The sequence below is a fragment of the Salvelinus alpinus genome, chromosome 34 (assembly GCF_045679555.1).
Source record: "Salvelinus alpinus chromosome 34, SLU_Salpinus.1, whole genome shotgun sequence".
NCBI classification, from domain to species: domain Eukaryota; kingdom Metazoa; phylum Chordata; class Actinopteri; order Salmoniformes; family Salmonidae; genus Salvelinus; species Salvelinus alpinus.
In genome coordinates, this window is record NC_092119.1 from 3,636,975 (window position 1) to 3,660,438 (window position 23,464).

Here is a 23,464-nt window from a genome sequence, read left to right on the forward strand (position 1 = left end):
ACTTTCAACATTAATTTCCAATGGTAATGTACTAAATCAGGTAAATAACTGCTGAATTAGTCCAAAAAACGTGCCATGATGATATACCAGAAATCAACTAAACGGGGTGACCCTGCCTACCAAGATAGACCACACCATGTCGTTTCCAATGGGAGGCTAGTGAGTGTGATATCTCCAGCAACATCTGAAACCATTCTGAGAGCTTCCTCACACTGAAGCTATCGGGGCATTATGCCACGTTCAACACCTAGTCGAGAAATAGGAAACTCGGGCATGTCCGACTTGCTAACTGGTTGAACGCTGCACGTGTTTAAGTGTATAACTACAACTCGTTAGCAAGTCTGAAAAGTTTCGTCGTTCCGACTGGCACTTGAACGTTGCATTAGGATCTCCGTATCCTGTAGTTCTGTGTCGTAGTCAAGGACTGGTCGTAGAAGTGACACGCTAACCATATGATGCTAGGCTAGCTAATGACAGCCTTGCCGTTTGGTATTGGTGAGAGGCTGTAGTCAGTGTGTGTAGCTAAAAGCCAGCTAGCCACAGACAGACAAGAAACAACGCTAGCAAGTCTGATCATTGTATTTTTTTGCAAAAGGACACAACCAACGTTATCTAGGTCGCTGTCTTGCTAACGTCAGCACGCTCGGGTAGTCAACAAGCAAGTAAAAAGTAGCGTAGCTAGTCACCTAGGTGAACAGACCACGGCATTAAAGATGAATGGCATAATGAAGAACGAGGGAATAGCGGGCACGGAGAGGTTCGCTAGCCCGGGGAAAGGCAGGGGACTACGAGCTGTGAAGCACTTTGCTGTCGGAGACCTCGTGTTTGCCTGTCCTGCCTATTCCTACGTCCTGACCGTCAATGAAAGAGGAGCGCACTGTGAATACTGCTTCACCAGGTATGGAACTGGACAACTGTCAGAACCGGACGTGTTTGGGGTTTATATAATATAAATTAAATGACATCTTAAGAGTTCTGTTTGTGGTTATATCAAGCTAGTTGGCCAACCTTATTCTGCACGAATAGGATATTTCGCTCTATTGTCACTTGATATACGGCTGTTATGTTGTCGATTTTACTACAGTAAGGTGTTCTCAAACCATACCAATAACGTTGTAGAAATAATTCGACATGCTGGAAGGCATTGACATGTGGGTTCAGTATGGCTTTCAGCAGCTGACAAAACTACACAGCTGTTTGTTCTGAGAAGGCCCATTCAGTAGCGTGCCGCGTTCACGTAGTAGTTGGAACTAGAAAACTCGGGCATTTCCGACTTACTAACTGGTTGTAATTATACACGTGCCGCGTACAACGAATCATCAAGTCGGACGTTTTCCGAGTTCTGACAAGTATGGGAACGCGGCATCAGGCAGTTCTCCCACTTAAGAAGATGAGAGGCCTGTAATTTTCATCATAGGTACACTTCAACTATGACAGACAAAATGAGAAAAGAAAATCCAGAAAATCACATTGTAGGATTTTTAATGAATTTTAGGACCAAAAGGCTCCTTAACAGCTTCTACCCCCAAGCCATAAGACTCCTGAACATCTAATCAATGGCCACCGGACTATTTAGCCTTAAGGTAGACCTTACAGTGAAATGCTGTTGGTCCTAAACTAAAAGTCTGTATGTAGGCAGCAGCCTCTCTGTTTTAGTGGTGGCTGTTTAACAGTATGAGGGCCTTGAGATAGAAACTGTTTTTCAGTCTCTTGGTCCCAGCTTTGATGCACCTGTACTGACCTCGCCTTCTGGATGATAGCGGGGTGAACAGGCAGTGGCTCGGGTGGTTGTTGTCCTTGATGATCGTTTTGTTTGGCCTTCCTGTGACATCGGGTGCTGTAGTTGTCCTGGAGGGCAGGTAGTTTTCCCCCGGTAATGCGGTGTGCAGACTGCACCACCCTCATAATATCACCACCCATATAATATCTATTATAGTGACAAGATGGCCGAGTGACCGCTCTAACAATGGAAATACATGTCCTCAATCATTGAAGGCAGGCGAGATCAGGTATTGTTTTGGTATTTATTAGGGATCACACATTAGCTGCTGCCACGTAATTCGTCACGCTCGGAGACCATACATAAAAGGGGTTCATCTCACGCGGACAGATTTTGCGCGGATTAAGTCCATTCGCTTCGCCTCTTCCTCTCTGTTTACACTCAGTTGAATACAAAGGATAAACACACAGTTTGCTGTCAGTTGGGTTTCCCAAAAGCATCATAGCGATAAGATCATCTTAATTCCATTGAAACGAGATGGACGAGAGAGACAGACATCTCTCTCTCTATTTTATCTCCTCATCTCTCTCTCTCAGCTATTTGAAGCTGGTGTACAAACCCGAATGTAAAAGACGTAAAAACAAAACTTTCTCTCTTTGACAGACACACCCTCTCTCTCTCTCAATTCAATTTAAGGGGCTTTATTGGCATGGAAAACATATGTTTACATTGCCAAAGCAAGTGAAATGGATAATAAACAAAAAAATTAAGTAAACAATAAAAAATTAACAGATATTACTCACAAAATTTCCAAAAGAATAAAGATATTTAAAATGTCAAATTATGTGTTACAGTGTTGTAATGATGTACAAAAGGGGAAAATAAATAAAAACATATGGGTTGATTTTACAATGGTGTTTGTTCTTCATTGGTTGCCTTTTTCTTGTGGTGACAGGTCACAAATATTGCTGCTATGATGCCACACTGTGGTATTTCACCCAGTAGTTATGGGAGTTGGATTTGTTTTTTCGAATTCTTTGTGGATCTTTGTAATCTGAGGGAACGGGACATTAGAAACTGTAATCTTATGTTTCACCGAGTCGTGGCTAAACGACGACACGGATAATATAGAGCTGGTGGGATTTTCCATGCAAAGCGTCAATACAGGATTAAGATTGAATCCTACTACACCGGCTCTGACGCTCGTCGGATGTGGCAGAGCTAAAACTTTTACGGACTAGAAAGGGAAACCCAGACGGGAGCTGCCCAATGACGCTAGCCTACCAGATGAGCTAAATGCCTTCATCAAAAAAGTTATCTTATAACAGTGAGGCTTTTTTGTGGGATACACATAAGGCAATTCTAGGTCTTGTGGCATATTTTGGTTAAACTATCCCCAATTCAATGGAATTGCAACCCTCTGCATGCACAGTGCATTCTTTCATCACATGTACAGCTGATTCTCAAGATCTTGCACACTAATGAGATGCTATTGAGCCCACACTACTACACTGTCTGAGCCAAGGGCTACATGCTTTCTGGTAAGTTTTGATTACAATACTGGATGGGGTGAATATATTTTATATTACACACTTGATTCTTTTGTTAACAAGTAAGTAGTAGCCTACAGCAAAGTGTGTTTAAATCATGTATAACTTGTTAACAATTTCTGTTAGTTTGTTTTTGCTACCATGTGAGTTTTAGCTTTCTTGAGCCTGGTAACTGAGGAGTGTTAATTCACCTGTTTCCATACAGTGGCAAGAAAAAGTATGTGTACCTCGAGTGTTTTTTGGAGATGCGATGGATCATTCAATATTTCCTTTTGTTGTTCAGTGAAATGTATATTGAAATCCCATGTGAAGAGTCAACTCATTTAATTAAAGTTCAATTCATTTTAAAATTTCTATTGGAAGGATTTAATCATTTGCAATTATGTCTACCTATCATAAGGTAAAAGGTTTATGTTTCTGTCTCTATATTATATGGTAAATATATCCAATGCAAAAAACTTCTACATTTAAATGGTATTAATATAAATTTGCATATATTTCCGTTAATTCCCATATATTCCCGTTAATTCCCACGGAAAGGTTTCACCTCGGAATATTCCCCAAAATGGGCAACCCTACAAGCAACACTGAACCATGCATGAGAGCTCTAGCTGTGTGATAAAGCTCTCGGAAGCCGATGTGAGCAAGACCTTTAAACAGGTCAACATTCACAAAGCCGCTGGGCCAGACGGATTACCAGGACGTGTTCTCAAAGCATGCGCGGACCAACTGTCAAGTGTCTTCACTGACATTTTCAACCTCTCCCTGAATAAGTCTGTAATACCTACATGTTTCAAGCAGACTACCATAGTCCCTATGCCCAAGGAAGCAAAGGTAACCAGCCTAAATGATTACTGCCCCGTAGCACTCACGTCGGTAGCCATGAAGTCATGAAGTGATTTGAAAGGCTGGTCACGGCTCACATCAACAGCATCCTCCAGGATACCCTAGACCCACTCCAATTCGCGTACCGCCCCAAAAGATCCACAGATGACGTAATCTCACTATACACTGCCCTTTCCCACCTGGACAAAAGGAACACCTATGTGAGAATGCTGTTCATTGACTACAGCTCAGCGTTCAACACCATAGTGCCTCAAAGCTCATCACTAAGCTAAGAACCATGGGACTAAACACCTCCCTCTGCAACTGGATCCTGGACTTCCTGGCGGGCCGCCCCCAGGTGGTAAGGGTAGGCAACAACACGTCTGCCACGCTGATCCTCAACACGGGGGCCCCTCAGGGGTGTGTACTTAGTGTCCTCCTGTACTCCCTGTGTACCCACAACTGCGTGGCCAAACATGATTCCAACACCATCATTAAGTTTGCTGACAACACAACAGTGGTAGGCCTGATCACCGACAACGATGAGACAGCCTATAGGGAGGAGGTCAGAGACCTGGCCGTGTGGTGCCAGGACAACAACCTCTCCCTCAATGTGAGCAAGACTAAGGAGCTGATCGTGGACTACAGGAAAAGGCAGGCCGAACAGGCCCCCATTAACATCGATGGGGCTGTAGTGGAGCGGGTCGAGAGTTTCAAGTTCCTTGGTGTCCATATCACCAACAAACTTATGGTCCAAACACACCAAGACAGTCGTGAAGAGGGCACGACAACACCTTCTCCCCCTCAGGAGACTGAAAAGATTTGGCATGGGCCCCCAGATCCTCAAAAAGTTCCTACAGCTGCACCATCGAGAGCATCCTGACCTGTTGCATCACCGCCTGGTATGGCAACTGCTCAGCCTCCGACCGTAAGGTGCTACAGAGGGCAGTGCGTACGGCCCAGGACATCACTGGGGCCAAGCTTCCTGCCATCCAGGACCTATATAATAGGTGGTGTCAGAGGAAAGCCCATAAAATTGTCAGAGACTCCAGTCATCCAAGTCCTAGACTGTTTTCTCTGCTACCGCACGACAAGCGGTACCGGAGCGCCAAGTCTTGGACCAAAAGGCTCCTAATCAGCTTCTACCCCCAAGCCATAAGACTCCTGAACATCTAATCAAATGGCCACCGGACTATTTACATTGACCCCCCCCCCCCCTCCATTTGTTTTGTACACTGCTGCTACTCGCTGTTTATTATCTATGCATAGTCACGTCACCCCTACCTACATGTACAAATTACCTCAACTAACCTGTACCCCCACACACTGACTCGGTACCGCTACCCATAGCCTCGTTATTCTTATTTTATTGTGTTTTTATTATTAATAATTCTTTTATTTTTTTTATTTTTTTTACTTTAGTTTATTTGGTAAATATTTTCTTAACCAACAGTGAAGTTCAAGACATAGAGTTAAGGGCTTGTAAAGTAAGCATTTCACGGTAACCTGTTGAATTTGCCGCATGTGACAAAGTTTGATTTGAGTCTGTACATAGTCAAAGCTTTCCTTAATTTTGGGTCAGTCACAGTGGTCAGGTATTCTGCCACTGTGTACTCTCTGTTTAGGGCCAAATAGCACTCTAGTTTGCTCAGTTTTTTTTTGTTGTAAATTCTTTCCATTGTGTCAAGTAATTTATTTTTGTTTTCTCACGATATGGTTGGGTCTAATTGTGTTGCTGTCCTGAGGCTCTGTGGAGTCTGTTTGTGTTTGTGAACAGAGCCCCAGGACCAGCTTGCTTAGGTTCATCTCTCTGTAGGTGATGGCTTTGTTATGGAAGGTTTGGGAATCGCTTCCTTTTAGGTGGTTGTAGAATTTAACGGCTCTTTTCTGGATTTTGATAATTAGCGGGTATCATGCATTATTTGAGGATCATTTTTGTATAATTCGGCATGCAGAGTCTCAATTGGGTGTTTGTCATTTTGTGAATTCTTGGTTGATGAGCGGACCACAGACTGCAATGAGTTCTATAACGGATTCAAGTATTTTTTGCCAGATCCTAATTGGTATGTCGAATTTTATGTTCCTTTTGATGGCATAGAAGGCGCTTCTTGCCTTGTCTCTCAGCTCGTTCACAGCTTTGTGGAAGTTACCTGTGGCGCTAATGTTTAGGCCGAGGTATGTATCGTTTTTTTGTGTGCTCTAGGGCAACGGTGTCTAGATGGAATTTATATTTGGTCTTGGCAACTGGACCTTTTTTTGAAAACGGTTATGTTTATCTTACTGAGATTTACTGTCAGGACCCAGGTCTGACAGAATCTGTGCAGAAGATCTAGGTGCTGCTGTAGGCCCTCCTTGGTTGGTGACAGACACACCAGATCATCAGCAAACAGTAGATATTTGACTTCAGATTCTAGTAGGGTGAGACCGGGTGCTGCAGACTGTTCTAGTGACCTCGCCAATTTGTTGACATATGTGTTGAAGAGGGCGGGGCTTAAGCTGCATCCCTGTCTCACCCCACCGCCCTGTGGAAAGAAATGTGTGTGTGGTTTTTGCCAATTTTAACCGCACACTTGTTGTTTGTGTACATGGATTTTATGTTTTTCCCCCAACACCACTTTCCATCAATTTGTATAGCAGACCCTCATGAGTAGAGCCTTTTGTGAAATCAACAAAGCATGAGAAGACTTTGCCTTTTGTTTTGGTTTGTTTATTTGTCAATTAGGGTGTGTAGGGCGAATGCGTGGTCTGTTGTACGGTAATTTGATAAAAAGCCAATTTGACATTTGCTCAGTACATAGTTTTCACTGAGGAAATGTACGAGTCTGCTATTAGAGAAGACTGTCTGTCTCTGTCTCTGTCTGTCTCTGTCTCTCTGTCTCTCAGCACCTGCATCACTTATTGCAGCAATTGTGAGTTTCATTACAGGACTGATCAAATCAGTCACAGGGTCACTCTCAGAAATGCTAAATAGGTGAGGTCTTGTTTAGGGTCAGGGTCATTTCAGCCAAATCAGTAAGTACACTGAAATCCCAATTCTCTTCAATGCTTCTCAACGAGGAAGAATTGGAATTTGGTTTAGTTTCTGAATTTATTGGAGTTATATTGACCCAACCCTGGTCTTGTTTGGTCTGAAGGCTACAGGCTGAGACGGAGAGTGGAGCGGACACTGCTTTAGTTTGTTGTGAGGCTGAGAGAGTGGAGCGGACACTACTTTAGTTTGTTGTGAGGCTGAGAGAGTGGAGTGGGCACTACTTTAGTTTGTTGTGACACACCGCGAGGCTGAGAGAGTGGAGTGGACACTACTTTTAGTTTGTTGTGAGGCTGAGAGAGTGGAGTGGACACTACTTTAGTTTGTTGTGAGGCTGAGAGAGTGGAGTGGACACTACTTTAGTTTGTTGTGACACACCGTGAGGCTGAGAGAGTGGAGTGGACACTACTTTAGTTTGTTGTGACACACCGTGAGGCTGAGAGAGTGGAGTGGACACTACTTTAGTTTGTTGTGAGGCTGAGAGAGTGGAGCAGACACTACTTTAGTTTGTTGTGAGGCTGAGAGAGTGGAGCGGACACTACTTTAGTTTGTTGTGACACACCGTGAGGCTGAGAGAGTGGAGTGGACACTACTTTAGTTTGTTGTGAGGCTGAGAGAGTGGAGTGGACACTGCTTTAGTTTGTTGTGAGGCTGAGAGAGTGGAGTGGACACTACTTTAGTTTGTTGTGACACACCGTGAGGCTGAGAGAGTGGAGCAGACACTACTTTAGTTTGTTGTGAGGCTGAGAGAGTGGAGTGGACACTACTTTAGTTTGTTGTGACACACCGTGAGGCTGAGAGAGTGGAGCAGACACTACTTTAGTTTGTTGTGAGGCTGAGAGAGTGGAGTGGACACTACTTTAGTTTGTTGTGACACACCGTGAGGCTGAGAGAGTGGAGTGGACACTACTTTAGTTTGTTGTGACACACCGTGAGGCTGAGAGAGTGGAGTGGACACTACTTTAGTTTGTTGTGACACACCGTGAGGCTGAGAGAGTGGAGCGGACACTACTTTAGTTTGTTGTGAGGCTGAGAGAGTGGAGTGGACACTACTTTAGTTTGTTGTGAGGCTGAGAGAGTGGAGCGGACACTACTTTAGTTTGTTGTGAGGTTGAGAGAGTGGAGCGGACACTACTTTAGTTTGTTGTGAGGCTGAGAGAGTGGAGTGGACACTACTTTAGTTTGTTGTGAGGCTGAGAGAGTGGAGTGGACACTGCTTTAGTTTGTTGTGACACACCGTGAGGCTGAGAGAGTGGAGTGGACACTACTTTAGTTTGTTGTGACACACCGTGAGGCTGAGAGAGTGGAGTGGACACTACTTTAGTTTGTTGTGACACACCGTGAGGCTGAGAGAGTGGAGTGGACACTACTTTAGTTTGTTGTGACACACCGTGAGGCTGAGAGAGTGGAGCGGACACTGCTTTAGTTTGTTGTGACACACCGTGAGGCTGAGAGAGTGGAGTGGACACTGCTTTAGTTTGTTTTGACACACCGTGAGGCTGAGAGAGTGGAGCGGACACCGCTTTAGTTTGTTGTGACACACCGTGAGGCTGAGAGAGTGGAGCGGACACTGCTTTAGTTTGTTGTGACACCGTTTGGTCTGTTTGGTCTGAAGGCTACAGGCTGAGACGGAGAGTGGAGCGGACACTGCTTTAGTTTGTTGTGAGGCTGAGAGAGTGGAGCGGACACTACTTTAGTTTGTTGTGAGGCTGAGAGAGTGGAGTGGACACTACTTTAGTTTGTTGTGACACACCGCGAGGCTGAGAGAGTGGAGTGGACACTACTTTTAGTTTGTTGTGAGGCTGAGAGAGTGGAGTGGACACTACTTTAGTTTGTTGTGAGGCTGAGAGAGTGGAGTGGACACTACTTTAGTTTGTTGTGACACACCGTGAGGCTGAGAGAGTGGAGTGGACACTACTTTAGTTTGTTGTGACACACCGTGAGGCTGAGAGAGTGGAGTGGACACTACTTTAGTTTGTTGTGAGGCTGAGAGAGTGGAGCAGACACTACTTTAGTTTGTTGTGACACACCGTGAGGCTGAGAGAGTGGAGTGGACACTACTTTAGTTTGTTGTGAGGCTGAGAGAGTGGAGTGGACACTACTTTAGTTTGTTGTGAGGCTGAGAGAGTGGAGTGGACACTGCTTTAGTTTGTTGTGAGGCTGAGAGAGTGGAGTGGACACTACTTTAGTTTGTTGTGAGGCTGAGAGAGTGGAGTGGACACTACTTTAGTTTGTTGTGACACACCGTGAGGCTGAGAGAGTGGAGCAGACACTACTTTAGTTTGTTGTGAGGCTGAGAGAGTGGAGTGGACACTACTTTAGTTTGTTGTGACACACCGTGAGGCTGAGAGAGTGGAGCAGACACTACTTTAGTTTGTTGTGAGGCTGAGAGAGTGGAGTGGACACTACTTTAGTTTGTTGTGACACACCGTGAGGCTGAGAGAGTGGAGTGGACACTACTTTAGTTTGTTGTGACACACCGTGAGGCTGAGAGAGTGGAGTGGACACTACTTTAGTTTGTTGTGACACACCGTGAGGCTGAGAGAGTGGAGCGGACACTACTTTAGTTTGTTGTGAGGCTGAGAGAGTGGAGTGGACACTACTTTAGTTTGTTGTGAGGCTGAGAGAGTGGAGCGGACACTACTTTAGTTTGTTGTGAGGTTGAGAGAGTGGAGCGGACACTACTTTAGTTTGTTGTGAGGCTGAGAGAGTGGAGTGGACACTACTTTAGTTTGTTGTGAGGCTGAGAGAGTGGAGTGGACACTGCTTTAGTTTGTTGTGACACACCGTGAGGCTGAGAGAGTGGAGTGGACACTACTTTAGTTTGTTGTGACACACCGTGAGGCTGAGGGAGTGGAGCGGACACTGCTTTAGTTTGTTGTGAGGCTGAGAGAGTGGAGCGGACACTGCTTTAGTTTGTTGTGAGGCTGAGAGAGTGGAGCGGACACTGCTTTAGTTTGTTGTGACACACCGTGAGGCTGAGAGAGTGGAGCGGACACTGCTTTAGTTTGTTGTGACACACCGTGAGGCTGAGAGAGTGGAGTGGACACTACTTTAGTTTGTTTTGACACACCGTGAGGCTGAGAGAGTGGAGCGGACACTACTTTAGTTTGTTGTGAGGCTGAGAGAGTGGAGCGGACACTACTTTAGTTTGTTGTGAGGTTGAGAGAGTGGAGCGGACACTACTTTAGTTTGTTGTGAGGCTGAGAGAGTGGAGTGGACACTACTTTAGTTTGTTGTGAGGCTGAGAGAGTGGAGCGGACACCGCTTTAGTTTGTTGTGACACACCGTGAGGCTGAGAGAGTGGAGCGGACACTCCTTTAGTTTGTTGTGAGGCTGAGAGAGTGGAGCGGACACTGCTTTAGTAGTGGCATTCCTGACTCTCTCTAGGACAGGCCTTTTATATGTAGCCGACACAGACACGGACACACACACCACAGCCTCACTTGTTTCTGGAGACATGCCCAGGTTTATTTATATATATAGAAAGTGACCTTTCTTTGCACCATCTGCCCTTAACAGAGAGATGGATGAGAACCCACACTAGAGTGTGTGTGTGTTTGAGAGAGTGAGAGCATAGGGTGTAGGTAATATCTTGCTATCCTTGATGTCTCGCTCATCTCAACTTTCAACAACAACATTTGACAACATTCTCTCTCTCCTCTCTCTCCTCTCTCTCTCCTCTCTCTCTCTCTGCAGGAGGGAAGGCCTCTCCAAATGTGGAAAGTGTAAACAAGCTTACTACTGTGAGATCGACTGCCAGGTATAGTGTGTTTGTGGTTACTATGCTTACTATATGACGGTGTATGAACAGTGTAATGTTGACCTGTAACATCCCCAGGATATTCGGCAATACAGGCACTGAACACAAAGGGTGCTATTTTCAAACCCCACTGATCCTCTGAGAACCGAATGTTAGCAACGCTAACAACTACATGTCAGCCTCCAGGGTGGCGCAGTGGTCTAGGGCACTGCATCGCAGCGCTAGCTGTGCCAACAGAGACTCTGGGTTCGCGCCCAGGCTCTGTCGCAGCCGGCCGCGACTGGGAGGTCCGTGGGGCGACGCACAATTGGCCTAGCGTCGTCCGGGTTAGGGAGGGTTTGGCCGGTAGGGATATCCTTGTCTCATCGCGCACTAGCGACTCCTGTGGCGGGCCGGGAGCAGTGCACGCTGACCAGGTCGCCAGGTATACGGTGTTTCCTCCGACACATTGGTGCGGCTGGCTTCTGGGTTGGAGGCGCGCTGTGTTAAGAAGCAGTGCGGCTTGGTTGGGTTGTGTTTCGGAGGACGCATGGCTTTCGACCTTCGTCTCTCCCGAGCCCGTACGGGAGTTGTAGCGATGAGACAAGATAGTAATTACTAGCGATTGGATACCACGAAAATTGGGGAGAAAAAATATAAAAAAAACATGTACATGTCAAATCCCAAAGCAAATGCTAACGCATTACCAACAATTTTTAGGACAATTTTTGCAGGACATCCCATCTCATAAAGTTATACACGTAACAGAAAAATGCTACTCCCAGTTTGCTGCACGCCAAAAACAAAACTAATATTAGACCGCAAGGCTCTTGATCCAGGAGGAGATTCTCTGCTGTTACCAAGCAACATTTAATTTAGCAAGAAGCTAAGTACTTAACTAGATAGCGAACTGGCTACAAAATTAGCAAACCTTAGCGTTTAGCATTTAGCACATTTTTAGGCATTTTTAAATTAGTTTTTAAATGTGTTACAAACTTTGGTCCCATCCACTAGCTCAGTTGTTTCAGCTTTTTATTTTGTTACATTCTACACACATTTGATGTCGCCCCCCCCCCCACAGTCCTTACATAGCAAGAATAAAGTAATTTGATATACATTACATCTGGATAGATAGTACTTATACATGCTACAATCTGTTTTCAGTCATAACTATTATAGAACATGAGGTGTTAATCTCACACCTTAGCTACTCGGTCCATCCCACCTAGAACTGGAAACCGCCATTTTATGTTTTCCATGTTGCTGTATATTTGTCAACTGTGCTGTGATGTTTCAGATAAAATGTGCGAGAGACACAGCAGGCTAATTTGATGGGTCACGTAATAATCTGTCGGAAGTGGAGTCTTTTGGGTAGGTAGGTAGGCGATAGAGCCCGCTAAATTCAGGGTATCAATGTTGTTGAGAAAAGTAGAAAAACTTTTGTAGTTCTCGATGGCTAACATTATATCTTTCAAAAGACGTTGTAGACAGGACTATCAACACATACGGAAGAGCTCACGTTACAGACAGAGCATGCTACATGGCGGACCAATCCAAACTCCCGGCATGTCCAGCTCATCCATTATCTCAGCCAATCATGGCAAGTGGGAAGGTTCCTGACTTTTTCCGTGGCTAAACCAACTAGGCTCGTAATTTAACAATTGTGTTTTGTATTTATGGATGGAATACTCATTTGTTATTAAGGCACATGAAAGTTCACATGTTCCAGAAGGCATTTCTGCCCAAAAAAACACATTTTGAATACACATTTATGTTCAACTGTGCCTCTCCTGTGAAGTAGTGACGTAGTTTCCTGAAACGAGTCACATATACAGTGCATTCGGAAAGTATTCAGACCTCTTGATGTTTTCCACATTTTATGTTACAGCCTTATTCTAAAATGGATAACATTTTATTTTTTTTCCTCATTAATCTACCCACAATGCCCCATAATGACAAAGCAAAAAACAGTTTTTTTGGACATTTTAGCACATTTATATATATTTTTTAACCCATACCTTATTTACATAAGTATTCAGACCCTTTGCTATGAGACTCGAAATTGAGCTCAGGTGCATCCTGTTTCCATTGATCATCCTTGAGATGTTTCTACAACTTGGAGTCCACCTGTGGAAAATTCAATTGATTGGACATGATTTGGAAAGGCACACAACCTGTCTATATAAGGTCTCACAGATGACAGTGCACGTCAGAGCAAAAACCAAGCCATGAGGTCGAAGGAATTGTCCGTAGAGCTCCGAGACAGGATTGTGTTGAAGGACAGATCTGGGGAAGGGTACCAAAACATTTCTGCTGCATTGAAGGTCCCCAAGAACACAGTGGCCTCCATTCCTAAAAGAAAGTAGTTTGGATCCACCAATACTCTTCCTAGAGCTGGACGCCCGGTCAAACTGAGCAATCGGGGGGAAAAGGGCCTTGGTCAGGGAGGTGAACAAAGAACCCGATGGTCACTCTGACAGAGCTCCAGAGTTCCTCTTTTGAGATGGTTGTCCTTCTGGAAGGGTCCCCCATCCCTGCAGCTCTCCACCAATCAGGTCTTTATGGTAGAGTGGCCAGACGGAAGCCACTCCTCAGTAAAAGGCACATGAGAGCCTGCTTGGAGTTTGCCAAAATGCATCTAATGACTCTCCGACCAGGAGAAACAAGATTCTCTGGTCTGATTGAACCTTTTTGAACTTTTTGGCCTGAATGCCAAGCGTCACGTCTGGAGGAAACCCGGCACCATCCCGACGGTGAAGCATGGTGGTGGTGGTGGCAGCATCAAGAATGGGAGAAACTCCCCAAATACAGGTGTGCCAAGCTTGTAGCGTCATACCCAAGAAGACTCGATGCTGTAATTGCCGCCAAAGGTGCTTCAACAAAGTACTGAGTGAAGAGTCTGAATACTTATGTAAATGTGATATTTTTTAATTTTTAATAAATTAGCAAAAATGTCTACCGGTTTTTGCTTTGTAATTATGGGGTGTTTGTGTGTGTGTAGATTGATTAGGTGGTAAAAAACAAACAATTTAATCAATTTTAGATTAAGGCTATATATAACATTTTTTTAAAAAGTCAAGGGGTCTGAATACTTTCTGAAAGCACTATGTTGTAATTCAATAAACAATTACAAACACTTGTTAATTAATAGATCGTTTGAATTCAATAATGTTTTGCGTTTACTTTTTTCCTGAACCTAAATATGCTTCGCTGCCCGCTAAATCTGAAACCTTGTCTAGTATGTATAATCCCCCAACAAAATATTAAACTACAGTGGGCCTTCTTACAGTGGGCCTGCTTACAGAGGGCCTGCTTACAGAGGGCCTGCTTACAGAGGGCCTGCTTACAGAGGGCCTGCTTACAGTGGGCCTGCTTACAGTGGGCCTTCTTACAGTGGGCCTGCTTACAGTGGTAGCCTACACACTTCAAAGCAAAAGATCCAACTGTCTGTTCCTCTGTTAAATTGTACTGTGTATTATAAGCCACACTCCCCTATCGGATGCACAGAGCCTAATACTTGGAAATAATAGCCTCCCTGATAGCCCCAATGAAATGAGAGATGTACACGGCCATTTGTTGTAGGCTAAAGGTTCTTCTGGAAGAGGAACCAACAGCCAGAAAAGGTGGTGAGGAATTTAAAAAGTTTCAGTTTCAGGTTTTAATGTCACAAGTACAGTGAAATGCCTTTATGCAAACTCCAAACCCAACAATGCAATGCTCAATAGCGATGTATTACTAGAAGAAAAACACAAGAAATATGAAATACGAAGTAAGTACATTCTGCAATGGTTATAAAAATAGCCTATGTATTCGAAATGAAATATTGTTTACTTGAGATGTTATTTCAGATGTCGACAAAAACATAAATGGGGGGCCTCCCGGGTGGCGCCACCAGAGTCTCTGGGTGGCATTGTATGATTTTTAAGTAATTAATTTGCATTTTATTGCATGACATAAGTATTTGATCACCTACCAACCAGTAAGAATTCCGGCTCTCGGGCCTCCCGGGTGGCGCAGTGGTCTAGAGCACTGCATCGCAGTGCTATGCTGCGCCACCAGAGTCTGGGTTCGCGCCCAGGCTCTGTCGCAGCCGGCCGCGACCGGGAGGTCCGTGGGGCGACGCACAATTGGCTTAGCGTCGTCCGGGTTAGGGAGGGTTTGGGCGGTAGGGATATCCTTGTCTCATCGCGCTCCAGCGACTCCTGTGGCGGGCCGGGCGCAGTGCGCGCTAACCGAGGGGGCCAGGTACACGGTGTTTCCTCCGACACATTGGTGCGGCTGGCTTCTGGGTTGGAGGCGCGCTGTGTTAAGAAGCAGTGCGGCTTGGTTGGGTTGTGCTTCGGAGGACGCATGGCTTTCGACCTTCGCCTCTCCCGAGCCCGTACGGGAGTTGTAGCGATGAGACAAGATAGTAATTACTAGCGATTGGATACCACGAAAATTGGGGAGAAAATGGGATATATATATATTTTTTTAAATAAAAAAAATAACATAAATGGGAATCTTCCATTCTACCGTTTTTTAAAACCGTTTTAAACTGCGCTCCGGATCGAATAGAGAAAAAAATACTTGAAGTAGTTTTATCTATTTTTCTATTGTAAAATGGGTTTAAACTAAATGAGAAGCTGGGAAGCTGTAGGGCCTGTAGGCTACTTCTGGAGTATGAAACCATCCCGGTCAGAAAAAGGTGAGGGATTTATTCTGCAATGATCGTGGAAATTAAATGGATGCTTATTTCCAACTATTTTAGAGTGCAAAAAAAAAATGGAAGAAAATAGCTCTACTCAATAATGGCGAATGATTGCATCTTATCTTATTTACCTGTTGTTGTTGTAATGAATAAGCATGTGATCATGCTACTGTTTGCATACGGTCTAAAGACCATAGAGCTAAACACACGCTCTCGTCAATTTCAGTTTTGATAAATGCCAACTTTTTCCCTGATCTGGCGCATGTTTTGGAGTATATTTTGTAAGTACACAACGTTTATAAATGAGGCCCCAGGGAAAGTGTGTGTGTGGCGCTTGTGTGTTCCAGAGAAATGGATCCCCCTAAGGAAAGGTCATAGTGAACCCACACAACCAGTGTAGCACAACTACTAGGCTGTGTTAAACAGCACTGGTCCTCCCTCTGAAACAGCTGTGTTAAACAGCACTGGGCCTCCCTCTGAAACAGAGCTGTGTTAAACAGCACTGGGCCTCCCTCTGAAACAGAGCTGTGTTAAACAGCACTGGTCCTCCCTCTGAAACTAGAGCTGTGTTAAACAGCACTGGACCTCCCTCTGAAACAGAGCTGTGTTAAACAGCACTGGTCCTCCCTCTGAAACTAGAGCTGTGTTAAACAGCACTGGGCCTCCCTCTGAAACAGAGCTGTGTTCAACAGCACTGGGCCTCCCTCTGAAACTAGAGCTGTGTTAAACAGCACTGGGCCTCCCTCTGAAACTAGAGCTGTGTTAAACAGCACTGGGCCTCCCTCTGAAACTAGAGCTGTGTTAAACAGCACTGGGCCTCCCTCTGAAACAGAGCTGTGTTAAACAGCACTGGGCCTCCCTCTGAAACAGAGCTGTGTTAAACAGCACTGGGCCTCCCTCTGAAACAGAGCTGTGTTCAACAGCACTGGGCCTCCCTCTGAAACAGAGCTGTGTTCAACAGCACTGGGCCTCCCTCTGAAACAGAGCTGTGTTCAACAGCACTGGGCCTCCCTCTGAAACTAGAGCTGTGTTAAACAGCACTGGACCTCCCTCGAAAACTAGAGCTGTGTTAAACAGCACTGGCCCTCCCTCTGAAACAGAGCTGTGTTAAACAGAGGAATTGTTGATAGTGTAGTGATTCATGATCATTCCACAGGTGCACCTTGTGCAGAACTGTGTTCAACAGCACTGGGCCTCTGGGAAATACAACAACACAGGACTTCTGACAATGACATGATCTTATTCATAAAAATATCAAATGGGAGAGAGGACTATTTCAACACAGGCTTTCACAATCCTGAAACTATAGAGATCACCAACCAGGAATAGACATGAACTAGGATACCAATTAGCATCCGATGTTGACGGTGCCGGGGATAGTATTGATAGTGGGTTTGTAAATTAGACTTGCCATCTTACGATACTCATTGACTTCCACCACTTTACACAATCACAGCGCCACTTTCAGAGGAAATGAATAATGTACTAGGTGTATATTACTGTATGTCGGTGTTGCCTCTGTTCTCAGTCCAGGAAAGTAATGTCTTTTACAGCTTTTTCCCGCAGTGAATAGTTCCTCTGATCCCAGCCCCGGGATGGATTGTAAAAACTTAATCGTTTAGTCTTGAATTCTAACAGTGCATTCCACAAGATCTCCCCTGGGATGATTTCAGTCTGTCTGAGTCGGGAAAGTCGATGAGTGGGTGGTTTCCAAGGAGATGTAGGTCTGCCCCCCCTCCCCGGTCTCAGAAAGAATCGCATGGTTTATCCATGTTTAGCGGAGATCTGTGTATGAAGTGTCATGGCAAAAAAAGGATCTAAAGACGCACTTAGCCGTTGGAGTGGCCTGAGGCGGGCGCCGGGGTGGCCTGAGGCGGGCGCCGGGAGTGGCCTGAGGCGGGCGCCGGGAGTGGCCTGAGGCGGGCGCCGGGAGTGGCCTGAGGCGGGCGCCGGGAGTGGCCTGAGGCGGGCGCCGGGGTGGCCTGAGGCGGGCGTTGGATTTAGCAGGGTTTTCAAGTGCTACATTTAATAACGATGGTTTCGGGGGAAATGCTTGGAGATTTAACGATGCTCCTACGAAGGTTTTAAAGATTAACTTGGCCTTAAGATGCTTTTGGGAAACCTGGCCCACCGCTCTCCAACCCTGTTCCTGGAGAGCTACCCTCCTGTAGGTTTACACCAGGGCTCTCCAACCCTGTTCCTGGAGAGCTACTCTCCTGTAGGTTTACACCAGGGCTCTCCAACCCTGTTCCTGGAGAGCTACCCTCCTGTAGGTTTACACCAGGGCTCTCCAACCCTGTTCCTGGAGGGCTACCCTCCTGTAGGTTTACACCAGGGCTCTCCAACCCTGTTCCTGGAGAGCTACCCTCCTTTAGGTTTACACCAGGGCTCTCCAACCCTGTTCCTGGAGAGCTACCCTCCTGTAGGTTTACACCAGGCCTCTCCAACCCTGTTCCTGGAGAACTACCCTCCTGTAGGTTTAAACCAGGGCTCTCCAACCCTGTTCCTGGAGAACTACCCTCCTGTAGGTTTAAACCAGGGCTCTCCAACCCTGTTCCTGGAGAGCTACCCTCCTGTAGGTGTTCATTCCAACCTTAATCTAGTTCACCTGATCATAATAATAAGCTGGTTGATAAGATGAACCAGGTTAGTTACAACTAGGGTTGGAGTGAACTGGAGGTCGGCCGATTATGATTTTTCAACGCCGATACCGATTTATTGGAGGTCCAAAAAAGCCGATACCGATTTATTGGAGGACCAGAAAAGCCGATACCAATTAATCGGTCGATAAAAAAAAAAAAAATAATAATAATAATTTAAAAAAAAATGTTTTTGCAAACGTTTTGCAATTTTATTTATTTGTAATAATGACAATTACAACAATACTGAATGAACACTTTAACTTAGTATAATACATCAATAAAATCTATTTAGCCTCAAATAAATAATGAAACATGTTCAATTTGGTTTAAATAATGCAAAAACAAAGTGTTGGAGAAGAAAGTAAAAGTGCAATATGTGCCATGTAAAAAAGCTAACGTTTAAGTTCCTTGCTCAGAACATGAGAACATATGAAAGCTGGTGGTTCCTTTTAACATGAGTCTTCAATATTCCCAGGTAAGAAGTTTTAGGTTGTAGTTATTATAGGACTATTTCTCTCTATACCATTTGTATTTCATATACCTTTGACTATTGGATGTTCTTATAGGCACTTTAATATTGCCAGTGTAACAGTATAGCTTCCGTCCCTCTCCTCGCCCCTACCTGGGCTCGAACCAGGAATACATCGACAACAGCCACCCTCGAAGCATCATTGCCCATTGCTCCACAAAAGCTGCGGCCCTCGCAGAGCAAGGGGAACAGCTACTCCAAGTCTCAGAGAAAGTGACGTCACCGATTGAAACACTATTAGCGCGCACCCCGCTAACTAGCTAGCCATTTCACATCGGTTACACCAGCCTAATCTCGGGAGTTGATAGGCTTGAAGTCATAAACAGTGCAATGCTTGAAGCACTGCGAAGAGCTGCTGTCAAACGCACGAAAGTGCTGTTTGAGTGAATGCTTACGAGCCTGCTGCCTACCACCGCTCAGTCAGACTGCTCTATCAAATATCAAATCATAGACTTAATTATAACATAATAACACACAGAAATACGAGCCTTTGGTCATTGATATGGTCGAATCCGGAAACTATCATTTCGAAAACAAAACATTTATTATTTCAGTGAAATACGGAACCGTTCCGTATTTTATCTAACGGGTGGCATCCCTAAGTCTAAATATTGCTGTTACATTGTACAACCTTCATTGTTGTCATAATTATGTACAATTCTGGCAAATTAATTACGGTCTTTTTTAGGAATAAATGGACTTCACAAAGAGCCAGGTGGCCCAAACTGCTGCATATACCCTGACTGCTTGCACGGAACGCAAGAGAAGTGACACAATTTCCCTAATGATAAGAAATTCATGTTAGCAGGCAATATTAACTAAATAGGCAGGTTTAAAAATATATACTTGTGTATTGATTTTAAAGAAAGGTTAGGTTTGGTGCAACGACAGTGCTAAATCAAGTAGGCTGTGATTCAATGATAAATTAACAGGCGCCACATCGATTATATGCAACGCAGGACACGCTAGATAAACTAGTAATATCATCAACCATGTGTAGTTAACTAGTGATTATGTTAAGATTGATTGTTTTTTTATAAGATAAGTTTAATGCTAGCTAGCAACTTACCTTGGCTTCTTGCTGCCCTCGCGTAACAGGTAGTCAGCCTGCTACGCAGGCTCCTCGTGGAGTGCAATGTAAGGCAGGTGGTTAGAGCGTTGGACTAGTAACCGGAAGGTTGCAGGATTGAATCCCCGAGCTGACAAGGTAAAAATCTGTCGTTCTGCCTTTGAACAAGGCAGTTAACCCACTGTTCCTAGGCCGTCATTGAAAATAAGAATGTGTTCTTAACTGACTTGCCTAGTTAAATAATTTTTTTTTTTTTTACGATTTCTGATTATGAAAACTTGAAATCGTCCCTAATTAGTCGGCCATTCCGATTAATCGGTCGACCTCTAGAGTGAACACCTACAGGAGGGTAGCTCTCCAGGAACAGGGTTGGAGTTAAAACCTACAGGAGGGTATCTCTCCAGGAACAGGGTTGGAGGTAAAACCTACAGGAGGGTGTCTCTCCAGGAACAGGGTTGGAGTGAAAACCTACAGGAGGATATCTCTCCAGGAACAGGGTTGGAGGTAAAACCTACAGGAGGGTGGCTCTCCAGGAACAGGGTTGGAGTGAAAACCTACAGGAGGATATCTCTCCAGGAACAGGGTTGGAGTTACAACCTACAGGAGGGTTTCTCTCCAGGAACAGGATTGGAGTTAAAACCTACAGGAGGGTTTCTCTCCAGGATCAGGGTTGGGAGTTAAAACCTACAGGAGGGTATCTCTCCAGGAACAGGGTTGGAGTTAAAACCTACAGGAGGATATCTCTCCAGGAACAGGGTTGGAGTGAAAACCTACAGGAGGATATCTCTCCAGGAACAGGGTTGGAGGTAAAACCTACAGGAGGGTTTCTCTCCAGGAACAGGTGTAGGGTAAAGGTTGTGAATTTGATTCCAGAGTAGGCCATATATACTGAAGAAGTCTAGATAACAACTTCTGCTAAAATATAATAATAATAATTAGTACAGCATTTAGGAATATGTGAATCAGACAATAAATAGTTCTGGTAGTTGCCATGACGATCTACAATGCCTCTGGCTCTCTGTCAGAAAGCGTTTTGAATAGATAGTAGTTTGTTTGCCAAGGCAAGGGGGGGGGCACACATCAGATGGCTTGCCTGCAGACTCGTGTTCTGTGTCCTTGAGTAAAGCACGTCTCTAATATATTCTGTCTGCCTCTCTTTACACACACACACCTGTGTACCTGTAGAAGGGAGACTGGCCGATGCACAAGTTGGAGTGTACAGCCATGTGTTCCTATGGGGAAAACTGGTGTCCCTCAGAGACCGTCAGATTGGTGGCCAGGATCATCATGAAGCAGGTGGGTAGGTATGTATGTGTGTTGGTGGGTGGGTCTGTGGGTGGGTTGGTGTGGGTGGGTTGGTGTGGGTGGGTTGGTTGGTGGGTGGGTCTGTGGGTGGGTGGGTTGGTGGGTGGGTCTGTGGGTGGGTTGGTGTGGGTGGGTGGGTGGGTGGGTGGGTGGGTGGGTCTGTGGGTGGGTTGGTGTGGGTGGGTGGATGGGTTGGTGGGTGGGTCTGTGGGTGGGTTGGTGTGGGTGGGTTGGTGGGTGGGTTGGTGTGGGTGGGTCTGTGGGTGGGTTGGTGTGGGTGGGTTGGTTGGTGGGTGGGTGGGTGGGTCGGTGGGTGGGTTGGTGGATGGGTCGGTGGGTTGGTGTGGGTGGGTTGGTGGGTGGGTGGGTGGGTGGATGGGTTGGTGGGTGGGTCTGTGGGTGGGTTGGTGTGGGTGGGTTGGTGGGTGGGTGGGTGGGTGGGTGGGTCTGTGGGTGGGTTGGTGTGGGTGGGTTGGTGGGTGGGTTGGTGTGGGTGGGTTGGTGGGTGGGTTGGTGGGTGGGTCTGTGGGTGGGTTGGTGGATGGGTGGGGGTGTGGATGGGTGGGTGGGTGGGTGGATGGGGGTGTAGGTGGGTGGGTGGGTGTGTGGATGGGTGGGTTGGTGTGTGGGTGGGTGTGGGGGTGTAGGTGGATGGGGGTGTAGGTGGGTGTGGGTGGGTGGGTTGGTGGATGGGTGGGTTGGTGGATGGGTGTGTGGATCTATTCCCCCTAAATGTCTTCTGCTTTGTCTGTGTCTTCTCCAGAAAGTCACAACGGAACGGACGCAGTCAGAGAGGCTGTTACTCCTCAGCGAGTTTGAAGCCCGTAAGTACACAGATTAGAGACATAGTACTAAAACTCCCCAAAGGGTTTTCAGAAAACCTAGTTGAAATATTCCCGGAATCATGAGGGAATAAACAGGAATTCCAGAGTGTTCCGACCAGGATTTCTGGAAAACCAGGGAATTTGGGGGAAATTCCCAGAATACACCTCACATAGTACTTACAGTTGAAGTCGGAAGTTTACATACACCTTAGCCAAATACATTTTTTTTTTCTTTTTTTCTCACAATTCCTGACATTTAATCCTAGTAAAAATTCCCTGTCTTAGGTCAGTTAGGATCACCACTTTATTTTAAAGAATGTGAAATGTCTGAATAATAGTAGAGAGAATGATTTATTTCAGCTTTTATTTCTTTCAGCACATTCCCAGTGGGTCAGAAGTTTACATACACTCAATTTTTGTATTTGGTAGCATTGCCTTTAAATTGTTTAAATTGGGTCAAAGGTTTTGGGTAGCCTTCCACAATAAGTTGGGTGAATTTTGTCCCATTCCTCCTGACAGAGTTGGTGTAACTGAGTCAGGTTTGTAGGCCTCCTTGCTCGCACATGCTTTTTCAGTTCTGCCCACAAATGTTCTATAGTATTGAGGTCAGGGCTTTGTGATGGCCACTCCAATACCTTGACTTTGTTGTCCTTAATTAAGCCATTTTGCCACAACTTTGATGTATGCTTGGGGTCATTGTCCATTTGGAAGACCCATTTGCGGCCAAGCTTTAACTTTCTGACTGATGTCTTGAGATTTTGCTTCAATATATCCACATAACTTTCCTCCCTCATGATGCCATCTATTTTGTGAAGTGCACCAGTCCCTCCTGCAGTAAAGCACCCCCACAACATGATGCTGCCACCCCCGTGCTTCACGGTTGGGATGGTGTTCTTCGGCTTGCAAGCCTCCCCCTTTTTCCTCCAAACATAAAGATGGTCATTATAGCCAAACAGTTCTAATTTTGTTTCATCAGACAAGAGGACATTTCTCCAAAAAGTACGATCTTTGTCCCCATGTGCCGTTGCAAACCGTAGTCTGGCTTTTTATGGCGGTTTTGGATCAGTGGCTTCTGCCTTGCTGAGCGGCCTTTCAGGTTATGTCGATATAGGACTCGTTTTACTGTGGATATAGATACTTTGTACCTGTTTCCTCCAGCATCTTCACAAGGTTCTTTGCTGTTGTTCTGGGATTGATTTGCACTTTCCGCACCAAAGTACGTTCATCTCTAGGAGACAGAACACGTCTCCTTCCTGAGCGGTATGACGGCTGTGTGGTCCCATGGTGTTTATACTTGCATACTATTGTTTGTACAGATGAACGTGGAACCTTCAGGTGTTTGGAAATTGCTCCCAAGGATGAACCAGACGTGTGGAGGTCTACAATATTTTTCTGAGGTCTTGGCTGATTTATTTTGATTTTCACATGATGTCAACCAAAGAGGCACTGGGTTTGAAGGTAGGCCTTGAAATATATCCACAGGTATACCTCCAATTGACTCAAATTATGTCAATTAGCCTATCAGAAGCTTCTAAAGCCA

The 23,464-nt window shown here is 45.3% G+C and overlaps 1 protein-coding gene across 2 annotated transcripts in view; it reads left to right on the forward strand.

The window, feature by feature from the left end:
• Nucleotides 1–343: 343 nt before the first annotated feature.
• LOC139563440 (N-lysine methyltransferase SMYD2-A-like) overlaps nt 344–23,464 on the forward strand; it is a 55,791-nt gene continuing 32,670 nt past the window's right edge. The window contains exons 1-4 of one of the 2 annotated variants that reach the window (XM_071382112.1): nt 344–898; nt 10,823–10,886; nt 20,981–21,091; nt 21,864–21,924. In XM_071382112.1, coding sequence (XP_071238213.1) covers nt 714–898; nt 10,823–10,886; nt 20,981–21,091; nt 21,864–21,924 — 421 coding nt within the window. In that variant the 5' untranslated portion in view covers nt 344–713. Of the gene's footprint in view, nt 899–10,822; nt 10,887–20,980; nt 21,100–21,863; nt 21,925–23,464 lie in introns of both variants that reach the window. The other variant, XM_071382113.1, reaches the window with a different exon arrangement.